The following is a 13,019-nucleotide window of genomic DNA, read 5'->3' as shown; positions in this document are numbered from 1 at the left end:
AGTAAATATGAAAGTTTGCAGAAGTAAGATTATTAAGTTCGGCAATATGTTAGGAATGATAAAATCATAATTTTGCTTTGCGGCAAACCCTGTGGTCGGGGTAAAGTTCGAATCGGCTTCAACTCGCAGCCGATGATGACGTCATAACGATTTGGACTTGAATTTACTTTCATTCCTACAGGGAGGCTCGAACTAGACTGAATTTCGATTTTAGTAGTCCTAATCACTATTCTGACCTCGCTAAGATTTTATTGGTTTAAATGTCCATAAAATGTTATTGCAATTTCTTTGAAATTCTGATCGTAACGAATCGCATAGTGTGCGCCGGGTGCGATGAAACTATTGGCATTTTCGACGCGTTAAGTTTACGGGAAAAAATCGCGCGCCGGGCTTAAGCCATAAAGCACTTCCTAAAAAAGGGGGCATAGTGAGGGAATGCGCATGCGTCATATTGAATGTGCCAACAAGTTGTCAAACCTGAAAGCTTTTCTTGATTTTATTTGGCTGATAAGCACAGTTACTATGGAAACTGTCGGATAAAACGTTTGACAACTCTTTTCATGAAACGCTCCTCGAGCTTTTTCGTTGTTAAGTATTGACCGTATATAGTAGAGGTTGTATATTTATTTGATACACCTCTATGGTTCGAACGCATGCGCACATTATGGTGATCATTAAGAATTGTCGGAGTTAGCTATTCGACATGCTTTCGAAATTCTGTCTAGAAGAGAAAAAAAATGGATGGCTTTAATACAAGAAGGCCGTTTGAAATATTACATATGGCTTACTTTAATCTCAAACCGCAGAACTTGTTTACCATATGTATATTGTGAAAGAAAATGAATGAAGAGAACAATGGTCGGCATATCGTAAATCAAGGTTCCCCAAAGCTAACTGCCCCTATGGAAAATTATTGGTGGTGCCGAAAAAAATGTCTCTGCCGGAAATCGAACCCGAGCCCCCAGCTTGGAACGCCCGTACCTTAACCACTAGACCACAGAGACGGGTTTGTGGCTAGGGCGACCCCGATCCGATTAATCGTCAGATGAACAGATTCTCGACACCATTCCAATTTTTTAAAAAAAATTGACGGGTGTAGGTGAGTTTTTGAACAATGACAAGCCGCCATGCCCAAGCCGGATCAAAGCTATGTTTTTAGATACATGTATGGGACAATTGTGTGAAATGATACATGTACAACTGCTGTGGCAACTCTTGTATTAAATATATTGTAAAAGAAATGAATGAAGAGGAATGGTAGGCGTAGCTTAAATATAGTATAATCTATCACTGTGAATTGATTAATATTTTTGTTCTGATGTGCTCATTTCTAAGATGCAGAGTGTTTGTGTTGTTAAAAAGTTTATCTTCACCTTGTACATGATGTTAATAAATAATTAGAACCTTTATTCTCAACTTTCGCTACATGTACTCTGAATTGTATGTGTTTTTGTTTTTGTTTCCTAGTATAATTGTTGTGTGATGCAGATGTATACGAGATTTAAAAAAATACACACCTTGCATGTCGTGCCGACTTTGAAGACGGAATCCCCGAATATGATTTCCGATGCATTTGACATCCAACATAATCGCTCTTTGACAATGTTTAAATCGAATTTCGTTCCATTATTGACTTATTTTTAACTGAAGGTTTTGATGAGCATGACTTGTCTTCAAAATCAGATGGATGATAGTGAAATCAGATTTGTATCATCTTCCCAGAGTTAATTGCTAAAAGAAGTGAGTGGGTAGATTGAAGATGACCAAAAGAAATGGGAATGTAACTCGCGATTTCGATCAATCGTTCTGTTCCATAATACCGATCGCATGGTTCACTTGATCCACGCGAGTGCAGACTTTTTTAATTGACTGAAGAAATCACAACCTAAGTGTTTTCCGATATGACTCGTGCAATCGTCCGGATCGATATAAAGCCTAGGATATCAGCAATCGAGAGCGAGGTCCAATGTAGTATGGGCCTCTCAAGCTAAGTAATGTTTGAGAAAATGAAAACAATCAAAGTGGATTACCAATACAGAGGTCGAAAATAGAAATTTGAAAACTTAGTTTTGTGTCAATTTAATTTGCATTTGAAATAGAAAATGCGATCTATTAATATGACACGATACATATCAATATTAACAGTAAATAATAATAATAAACCTGCTCCTGTAATTAGAGGAATATGACCCGGGAATATGACTGATTGATCCGTCGAATCAGGCATGAGTGCGCATTCTCTGAACGTAAAGGTTTTAACTGACAGTTCATTAGTAATGTCCGGAAAATTCCGCCAAGTAACGAGAAGAATTCAAATATGACAGACAAGATAGTGTGGAATAGGAGATTGCAGGAAGAAGAGGGATAAATTTGGTCATGGTAATGGATAGATATATGAAAGTATTCTGCCATTCTCAAGAGTTGATCAAAATTGTAGGGGGAGGGGTAACAAAGGAGAGCGGGTACAGACTATATTGTTACGAATCTTCCTGAGATATGAAAGCATTTTGCCATTCTTAAGAGTTTATTAGAATTTCTTTCAAAGGCAGGGGTAACAAAGGAGAAGGGGTACGAACTCAGGCATTGCATATTGGGTGGGTATGAAAGTGTTTTGCCATTCTCAAGAGTTTATAAGAATTTGAGAGGTATGGGTTGAATGAGAAGGGGTATAAGCTTATAGGCACTGTAACGGCTGGATTATGAAAGTATTTTGCCCTTCTCATGAGTTTGTAGACATGGTAGAGGAAGGGGTAGTGAAGGAGAAGGGTACAAATTTGTAACGGATCTTACTGAGATATGATTTTATTTTTCCATTCTCAAGGGATTACAAGAAATTAATAGGAGGGGTTAATGCAGGAGAAGGAATACGAACTGAACAATTTTAACGGATCTTCCTGGTTTTCAAGACTTCAAAATAATGTTAGGCAAAGGACAAGGAATTGAAAAATAGCCCTTATGTTGTCAAGGCCGAGCATCAAGGCACTATACAGCACTTCTAATGAATATTGTAACGATTGTTCCATTTTATTACCGACTAGACCAGTGTCATCCCACTGAACCATTATCATCATCACATATCATGTTATATATCCAGTCAATGCATTGCGTTTACGGGTGTATTTGTGATGGTGGGTGTGTGTGTGTTCTTACCCGGAGGGTGTATGTATGTGTTTGCATGTGGTAAATTGATGTGGTTCTCTGTAGTGTAATGCGTGTGTGTCATGAATTAAGAGGATGATAGTTGCATGTATCTTAAATCAAACCTCCCCAAAACTGTCCTCAACATAGTACATTATAGGCCCTCTACAGTGATCTGGCCCTCATTTTTGGTATAAGACACTTGGTTGAAAAATGTCTCCACCGGGAATCGAACCTTGACCACATACCTCGAGTGGTCATGGCTTTGTTGATTCCCTGTGTGAGTCTTGGTTCTCATACCGATGAATAGACAAATCATCAACCTATACGGTAATTCCATGTTGATGGCAGATGAGTTTTGAAGAAGCAAGAAGATTGCAATGGGGTTCAAAGTCATTTATACGGTTCGATTTCAGACGGAGAAATTTTTCTTTTTCAACTTTGAAAACAAAAGGTCAAGTCCACCTCAGAAAAATGTTGATTTGAATCTATAGAGAAAAATCAGACAAGCACAATGCTGAAAATTTCATCAAAATCGGATGTAAAATAAGAAAGTTATGACATTTCAAAGTTTCGCTTATTTTTAACAAAATAGTTATATGAACGAGCCAGTTACATCTAAATGAGAGAGTTGATGATGTCATTCACTCACTATTTCTGTTTATTGTTTGAATTATACAATATTTCGATTTTTGCGAATTTGACGATTAGGACCTCCTCGCCTGAAGGACAAAATGTTAAAATAATGGAATTCCACGTGTTCAGGGAGGAATGAAACTTCATTTCACATGACAATGATGAGAAAATAAAAATATTTCATATAATAAAATACAAAAGAAATAGTGAGTGAGTCATGTCATCAGTTCCTCATTCGTACCGACCGAGATGTGCAATATAACAGCTTTATGAAATGAAGCGAAACTTTCTTATTTTACATCCGATTTTGATGAAAGTTTCAGTTTATGCTTGTTGATTTTTTTCTCTTTTTATTCAAATCAAGTTTTTTGTTGGGGTGGACTTGTCCTTTAAAGAGACATGAGAGAGGGAAGGATAGCTCTGGAGAGCTCTCTCAATTTCTCATGTACATGAATTTGTGTTTTATTATAGTAGCACAAAATTAGCCCTGGAATTTGCCCTGACGTCAATTGCTCCTACATAATTACTCTGAAGATAATGTGGGGGTTAACATGGTTAGAGTACTGATATATAGGGTTTTGATTTAGAATCATGTTGTGCAATTAATGTATGTTTTCAATGAAAATAATTTATTAGGAACTGAATATGAATATGTGAAAAAATAAATGAATAAAATTTATGATAGGGTTAAGGATGAGGTTGAAGCTCGGGTCAATATGTGTGCATTTCAAAAGGAGCAGATCCATACATGTTATGACTACATTCTTTATTTTCGAGTGTCACCTGTCCTTACGGCGGCCGTACGGCGAGTCGAAAACTGCCGTTTTATTAATAGTAATTCAAACCACTTACAATTATGTAGCTGGTACAAAAAAATGTTAAAACGGCTGTTTTCGACTCGCCGTACGGCCGCCGTAGAGCAAATGTGACCGAGGTATAAAGAACCCCCTTAACTATCACACCGTCTCGCCGTCGTCTTATCTTCTCGTTGCTATTGTTGTTTTTTATGTTATTTTTCTTGTTCTTCTTGTCCGTGTTCTTCTCCTTCTTCCTCTTCCCCCTCCTCTCCCTCTTGCCCTTCTTCTTCTTCTACTGCTACTTCTTCTTCTTCTCCTCCTCCTCCTCATCTTCCACCTTCTTATTCAATTTCTCCTCTCCTTTTGGCTCCTTCTGTACTATGAAAAATGAAAGCGTAGAAAAGGGTAAATAACCATTTTGAATTAATGCCGAAGAGTGACAGCGTTTACTAAAGGTAAAGTCCACCCCAGAAAAGTATTGATTTGAATCAATAGAGAAAATCAAACAAGCATCAAAATCGGATGTAAAATAAAAAAAATTATGACGTTTTTTTTAATCTTGCAGAAAACAGTTATAATTTATGCACAATTCGTGACATGCAAATTAAAGAGTTGATGATGTCCATCACTCATTATTTCTTTTCTTTTTTTATTGTTTGAATTATAAAATATTTCAATGTTTACAGATTTGACAATAAGGGCCAACAAGAGTGAACCATAAAAGGTTAAGAATTCCACATCATCAGGGGGATGAAACTGTGTTTCATATGACATTGAGTAAGATATTATATTTCATATAATGAAATACAGAATAAGTAGTGAGTGGATGATGTCATCAGTCCCCTCATTTGCATACCGATCAGGATGTAAATATAACTTATTTTCCGAAATTGAGAAAAACTTTTAAACAAACTTTCTTAAACAAAATTTCTTATTGTTAACCCAATTTTTATGAAATTATCAGTCTAATATGCATGTTGGATATTTCTCTTTTTATTTAAATCATTTTTTTTTTTTGGGGAGGACTTGTCTTTTAAAGGGTGAAAACACTCCTCGCCTCTTTTCCACCCTTTTCTACCCTCTTCGCCTTTGTGTGTAATTTTAGACTGCTTGTTCTCAATAATTTGGATCAACTTTTCATTAATATTATTAAAAACTGAAATAAAAGACATTGCAAGGATGAAAAGTCGATGGTGTGATCATGATCAAGTTTGTATTGATTAATTCATTTCTGACACTGTTCAGATAAGACGGGAGAGCTCCTGTTAACCGCAGATGATAGTGCTGTATCTAACTCAGAAATACAAGAAACGCTGTTCCTTCCTCCGGGTACTACGACAGACGTGACGTCATCCGACATTCTAGGACTAGTAAAGGAAGATAACTCGGATCTTCTGAAGTAAGTTAACCATTATTTTCAACAGTCTTTGAAGTGAATCTGGCCTTGCTCGTATATTTGTTTCATTTAACGTATATTTTGGAAAAGAAGAAATATATCGTCCAAGCATTGTAAAATAAAAGAAAGGGGGCAGGGGAGACCGCACTAAACCATGATTATTATTTTTTTGGTAGTAGTATTTTTTGAAAGACAATTTTAAGTTCTATTTATTTATTTATTCAAACGTATCTCATACAGGATAACATGTTCAGATAAAATACACTGTTTTTCAACACGGTCCTGTTACATAAAAATATCAAACAACAATAAAAATGCATAAAAACTTAATTGAGTTAAAATACTGGGTATACTTAATTTACAATAAAAGTTGCACAAAAAAAATAGAGCAGGAAAATAGAGAGAGGTAAGACAGAGATAGTGTGGTTAAGTAAATGGCAGAAGTAGAGAGAGAGAGAGCGAGAGTGAGGGGAAAGAAAGGAGTGCAACAACATAATACATAATTAACTATACAATCAACTATACAATAAAATATGGATAAAAAATTAGTCTACTGTCAGTTTAAAAATACTTGTTTTTGTACGACCTCTTGAAATGTAGGAGGTTAGAAATATTCTGGAGTTCATTTGGCAAGGAGTTCCATGTCTTTATTGCACTAAATTTAAAGGATTGCTTGAAACTTTCAATATTTGGCTTAGGTAATACAGCATTCAGTGAATCAGCGTTACGTGTATACATTCCATGTCTATCAATAAATAGTTCAATATCATTACATAGTCTAATAGGGGCAAGTCCATATATACATTGGTAAGCTAAAATACATAAAAAATAATCCCTCCTTGTATCAAAAGATTGCCATTTTAGTTTCTTCATTAAATCTGTACAACTAATAGAAAAATCATATTCTTTCATTACAATACGTGCCGCTCGCCTTTGCAGTCTTATAATAAGTTCCCTATTTTTCAATGAACAATTTCCCCAAACAGAACAAGCATAATCTATACATGGCTGAATAGTTGTTTTATATAACGTATTCAGTAAATCTGGTTTAAGAGTTGAACTTAAATGTCTTAAAGCATGTAACTTAAATGATATTGATCTACAAAGATGTTTGACATGAACATTCCATATGAGATTACTATCAACTTCAACACCTAAATATCTTACAGAATTAACTTGTTTAAGTTGCTCACCATTTAGCTTTATATCCAATTTTCCTTTGTTTTTTTAATAACGAGTTGAAATAAGCATAATATTTGTTTTAGTAATTTAGTAATTTCTATATATTTCTTATCTCTTCCATTGTGTACATTAAGTTTCTTGAAGCGTCATGAGCACTAATAAGTGGACCCCCTGCGCTATATAAGTAGCCATTATTATTAGGTGGTCTGTCTATGACAGATCACCTATTGATTTCGTCAGAATTTTCTTTATTATTTATTTATTCTTAGCACCTATGTTTGTCGCCAACTTTTCTCGGAATTGGCTAAATCAATTTTGCTGATTTTTTCGTCATACGTAGAATCTATCATAGAGACGGCATACTAAGCTTTTGAAGGTCATATGGTTATGATGACGTCATCTACGCGCCATTTTGTAAAATTCTTCATTTGATCATATCTTCATTATCAATTATCAAAAATTAATAATATTTACAGGACATTAACTTCATGTCAAGGGTCAACTGTCAATGTCATCAAAGGTCATGTAGAGGTCATGACGCGCGCGTACGCGCGCGCCAAAGGTAAAAAAATCGTCCAAATGACCTATAAAATTTTTTGGGTACGTTTCAGGTCATTTTAAGCATTTCAAAAATTTGCGCGCGCGCACGTATGCGCGCGCGTTTCTGCGCGTTACACCTTAACACAACGCAGAAAAACCGTTTCTTTTAATATCATTGAATTGCTAATAAAATTCTGAGCAATTTGATACCTTGATCAACCTTCTACAACCATTAATATAGAAATTAACACCCATTAAACTTTGCAGCACGTGTGCGCGCGAGCTCTCACTATAGGCCATATATGGGCAAAAACATGCCTATTGTAAATTCACTGTAGCTCTTTAAATAGTCCATTGACCCCCAATTTTTTTTTCATATATCGATAGAGTATGAGTTGTAGATTTGATTTCATGTCACCATTGTCCCTAAATTATATCGTGACGTCATCAAATAGGCGCCCAAACTAAAAATTTCATTTTTTTCAAAAATGACGTCATCAAATTTATGCAAATTTGGCTGTAACTTCTCGAATATAGATCGTTTTTCGCCCAGATTTCAATATGTAGTAGTTTATAATGTACTCTTTCTCCTCAGTGAACATAAATGTTCGTTTTGAGAAACGCATCATTGCGTAAAACAGCGATGAAAAGAGGCATGTCATTTTTCCTCATTTTGCGTGTAATCTCTATGGGACATGACTTTTTCCCAAAACTAGATTCGACATTCCTCTATTTCGTGAGCCATATCTCCATTTTTTCTTGTCAGCTTTCCTTGAGCTTTTAACATGTTGTAGCTGAGATTCTGGGCTATCGGAAATGTGCTCTTCATTTTTTGATCAGATGCCGGGATCATGCCCGTATTTCACTTGCAAAATTGGAATTGTAATTCTCAAAATTGCTTACGTGTAATCTCTATGGGGAATATCGTGGCTCAATGGATAACGCATTTGACTTGCTTTCTCGAGGGCGGAGGTTCGATTCCTGGGGTAGAAAAGATGATTTTTTTTTTTCATTTTTTTTTCTTTTTGCCACCTCTTACATGATCCTTTATGATAATTAAAAGGTATGAAAGTTAAAATTTAGCAAGATAAAACAGATTATAATTGTTTTTTTCATATCACATGTATTTTGTGTGTAATCTCTATGGGACATGACTTTTTCTCAAAACTAGATTCGACATTCCTCTATTTCGTGAGCCATATCTCCATTTCTTCTTGTCAGTTTTGCCGGAGCTTTTAATATGTTATAGCTGAGATTCTGGGCTTTCGGTAATGTGCCCTCCACTTTTTGATCAGATGCCGGGATCATGCCCGTTTTTCACTTGCAATATTGGAATTGTAATTCTCAAAATTGCTTACGTGTAAAGTCTATGGGAAACATTAATAATCACATTGAGCAATGGTCAAAATTTATTCTTAGGATGTCTAGAATCAAGATTATCAATCATATCTAAATTATTCATTTTATACATTAGCCGATTCTGAACGAAAAATCATGACAGACCACCTAATTCGTCCGCATGACGAATTAAATTCTAGTTATTATTATCATTATTATTACTATTATTATTATTTTATCATTATTATTATTGTATTGTTGTTGTTGTTGTTATCATTACTATTACTAAAATTTCCAAATTATTCCTTTAGTTCAAAGTGGTTGATAACGTTGTTGGCGATTCGATAGATTCTTCCCCAAGCAAGACTCAGCAAAAAGTTCATTTGTTTGAGAAGAGGATATTTCCACTTGAAATCTCAAAATCGGATGTAAAATGAAACAAAAAATATGAAGTTTGAAATTTGGAAGGTTTTTCTCAACAACATGAGGGGAAACATTGACGTTACCCATTTACACTACTCATTTTGGATTGTATTATATCAAAATGTTCATGAATGATCTTTATTTTTTCCTTATTGTAAAACAAGGTTTTACTCCTCCTGGAATACGTATGATTGCCATTGTTGCAACCTATACTGTGATGCATGAAAATGTTTCTTTACTGTCAAATCTACAAAGAGTGAAATACTTTATATTTCATGTAAGAATATACAAACAAAATAGTGAGTTACATCATCGCCTCTCACATTCACATATTACTGTGTTTTCAATTTTTTCTTTTATTAAAAATAAGGGGAACTTCGAAATGTCAAAAAATGTTATTTTTCATTCGTCTTCCATGCAATTTTCAGTATTATGCTTGTTTGATTTTTCTCTCTTCATTCAAATCCACTTTTTGTTGGGGGTGAATTTGCCCTTTAAGGACATCACACTGCAAAAACTCTGGTGTTGATTTAAATTAACACCAACCCGGAATTTATATATGTCCACACCATAGAAGTGTTAAACAACACCAGATTCGTTTTGGTCTGACACCAGATAGGTGTTTATACAACACCAATTAGTATTAAAATAGCATCGGTTTGATTCCAAACTGGTATTGTTTTAATGCCTCTCTGGTGTGGATATATATAGATTCCAGGCTGGTGTTAAATCAACACCGGAGTTTTTGCAGTGCAATTAGATGGAAAACTGTCTAATATGTATATGTAGCAAAGTGTTTTCTGAATAATTCTATACAGCCTAAACTCTTCACTGTGACTCCCTGGGGGAGAAAGTAATGAAAATAGGGGGAAAGAAGACAAACACTGTCTAGTCATCAAAATAATCAGTGATTGTAAATGCCCTTATTTTATTGAATTATACATGAAAAGATATTGTATTTCCTCATTTTATTTTAAATAGTTCAAATTCAAATCTGTAATATTGAAACTATCACAACACAAGAGGGTGTCAAACCTTTTTAAAGAATCATTACATAAATTCTTGAAATATAAAATCTTTACTTAACTAAATTGATGATCTATTTGATACCACGATCCGTTTTAAACAGGTTGGATGAGAGACAAAGATTCTGTATTGTATAAGAAAAATAGTTTCATCCCGGTAATTTTGATTACTACGATACGAGTTTCGATTCAATTTTAACAAAAATGCATGTATGTATTTATTTATTTTTCCATATCATATTCAGTGTTGACGATGACTTGGATAAGTTATTATCAATTAGCACCAAACCTAAACCATCAGTGTCTTCCAAACCGCCCACAAAGCCACGACCCTCACCAAAACCTGGACCTATATCCAAGTCAAACACCGAGGATTCAATGTTTGGAGTGCAAGACGAGCACGAGTCGGAGCAAATGGCAGAAGATGACATATTGAAATACATTCAAGATAACGCAGAGGGAGGGGAAACTAAATTGGATCTGTTCTGAGTGCTAAGAGTGCCCCCCCTCCCCTCACAAGTGCCAAGACAGTGTAAAATCTTATTTGTTTGTAGCTATTGATGGGTATCTTTATTCATACACTCTTAAAAATGTTGGGCAACATTACTGTCCATACAACAATAATTGGTTAAACAAATTATCAAACTGTGGGTAGCTTTCAACCAATACTGTGTAGTTTCAACCCAAAGCACCCGTTATTGGTTTAAAACTACCCAGAATTTGATAAAGTTTTAACCAATTTAAATTTTTTTTAAGAGTGTATAATGAGGAGAGCTGCTGCTGCAGTGAGATGAGATGTCTTCCTGATAATCGTACCACAAAAAATATTCAAATATATTTATACATATGATACTTTTCAATAGGCTTTGAATGTCCAAATTTACATAAATTTATTTAATCTAATGTAATTTCATTTTCTTGAACATTTGTAAAATGTAAATTTATACTTTATTTGACTCATGGGTTGTGTTGATGACTCATTCTTAAAGCTCTCCTTTCTCTGAATTTGTATCACTTTATTTTTTTCATGTATTTTTTAGCATAAATTTCTTTATTTATGTCTAAGTGATGGTTGAATAACTAATCCAAATTATAGATTAATTTCTTTAAGGAGATCTCTGAATGTGATGATAAGTTTCCATAATTTTGATTTATTTCGAGTCAGTAGCCTTGTTAATTGTCAAATTTGATATACATTTACATATTTTGTATACATATACAGTATTAGTATGAAGCTCTTGCAGATATTCATTTAAATCTTTGAAAGTTGTTTTTATTGTGGTATTACAGTAATTTCAATATGCTGCCAAAATCATTCCTAAAATTTTAGTAGTTTGTGTACTTCCGTTAATGGTGTACACCATTTTCTGATTATGAAAAACGAAAGATTATTTCATGTGGTGTCATCAGAAATTAATAACCATTGTCTTTAAATCATTTTAAAATAACTTATTATGATATATACATATGTATTTGTAATTTTATATGAAAACTACATAAAATACATGTATTAAAAGAATAATAAAATGAAAACAAAGATCATTTTTTTATTACGAGCCTTCATTTAAATTAAACTTGTCTTTTTTCAGTTAATTCACATCATTATAGCCTATTGGCCTGTATATGTACCAAGACTGAATAAAGAATGAGAAAACTTGCTACGAACGCAAAACCAATATTTTTTGTCCTGTAATTTAGATTAGATTGGCTGCAACGAATGGGTCCAGTTGCCGGCCTTAAATATTGATATTATCAGGACAAAGACAATACAAATTTGGAAAATTTTGAGGGGATCAAGGCAATTGAGATGGAAATTGAGGCAAATCAATAGGGTACTAATCTTGCATTTCTGTGTTATTACATTCCTGGGTGACGTTTGTGGGCGTTCATTACATCTTTTCTTGTGCACTTCTTTAAAGGGGAATGAAAACTTTGAAACAAGTAGGCTTCTGTCGAAACAGGAAAATCAAAGAATAAGAACAAAGAAAGTTTGAGAAAAATTGAACAAACAATAAGAAAGTTATGAGCATTTGAATATTGCAATCACTAATGCTATATATGGAGATCTTCACATTGGCGATGGGACAAGGATGTGTGATGTCACATCACTCACATGTACGTGAACAGCTTTCCCTTTGATGGACTTTAAAATACCCTCAAAATGTCTCTTTTTGCTTTTTCCTTATTGTGATACAAACTCTTTATCCATGATGTATTCTTTAGAAATCTGTATTACATGTCCTCCTATAGGAAGAACACAATAATCTACTGATAGATGTGATAATTTATACTAAAGTAATGAGGAGTTTACAAGTGACATGACACATCTTTGTCGCATTGCGGATCTCCATAGCATTAGAGATCGCAATATTCAAATGATCATAGCTTTCTAATTATTCGTCCAATTTTTCTCAAGCTTTCGTTGATCTGTTTCTTTGATTTTTCTGTTTTCACACAAGCTATCTTGTTCCAAGGTTTCATTCTCCTTTAAAATAAAATGGAGATGCAGTGGTAGTAGCCGAGCTTGGTCTATTTAAATGCGTC

General features: G+C 34.3%; 1 protein-coding gene across 1 annotated transcript; it reads left to right on the top strand.

The window, feature by feature from the left end:
• Positions 1–2,735: 2,735 nt before the first annotated feature.
• On the top strand, positions 2,736–11,394 carry LOC121432279 (HCLS1-binding protein 3-like). Its single transcript, XM_041596476.1, has 3 exons — positions 2,736–2,766; positions 5,817–5,970; positions 10,721–11,394. The coding sequence occupies exons 1-3, from the start codon at positions 2,736–2,738 to the stop codon at positions 10,962–10,964; spliced, it is 429 nt and encodes a 142-aa protein (XP_041452410.1). The 3' UTR covers positions 10,965–11,394.
• Positions 11,395–13,019: the final 1,625 nt, after the last annotated feature.

The sequence above is a fragment of the Lytechinus variegatus genome, chromosome 1 (genome assembly GCF_018143015.1).
Source record: "Lytechinus variegatus isolate NC3 chromosome 1, Lvar_3.0, whole genome shotgun sequence".
Taxonomy (NCBI): Eukaryota; Metazoa; Echinodermata; class Echinoidea; order Temnopleuroida; family Toxopneustidae; genus Lytechinus; species Lytechinus variegatus.
Note: the sequence above shows the minus strand (reverse complement) of the source record. Positions and strands in the feature narration are given on the sequence as shown.

Bases quoted from the DNA above. Each gene is read 5' to 3' on its own strand.
- LOC121432279 (XM_041596476.1), top strand. From the start codon at position 2,736: ATGGTAGAGGAAGGGGTAGTGAAGGAGAAGG. The intron at 2,767-5,816 runs GTACAAATTTGT...GACACTGTTCAG, and splicing joins AGGGGTAGTGAAGGAGAAGG to ATAAGACGGGAGAGCTCCTG. The intron at 5,971-10,720 runs GTAAGTTAACCA...TATCATATTCAG, and splicing joins GATAACTCGGATCTTCTGAA to TGTTGACGATGACTTGGATA.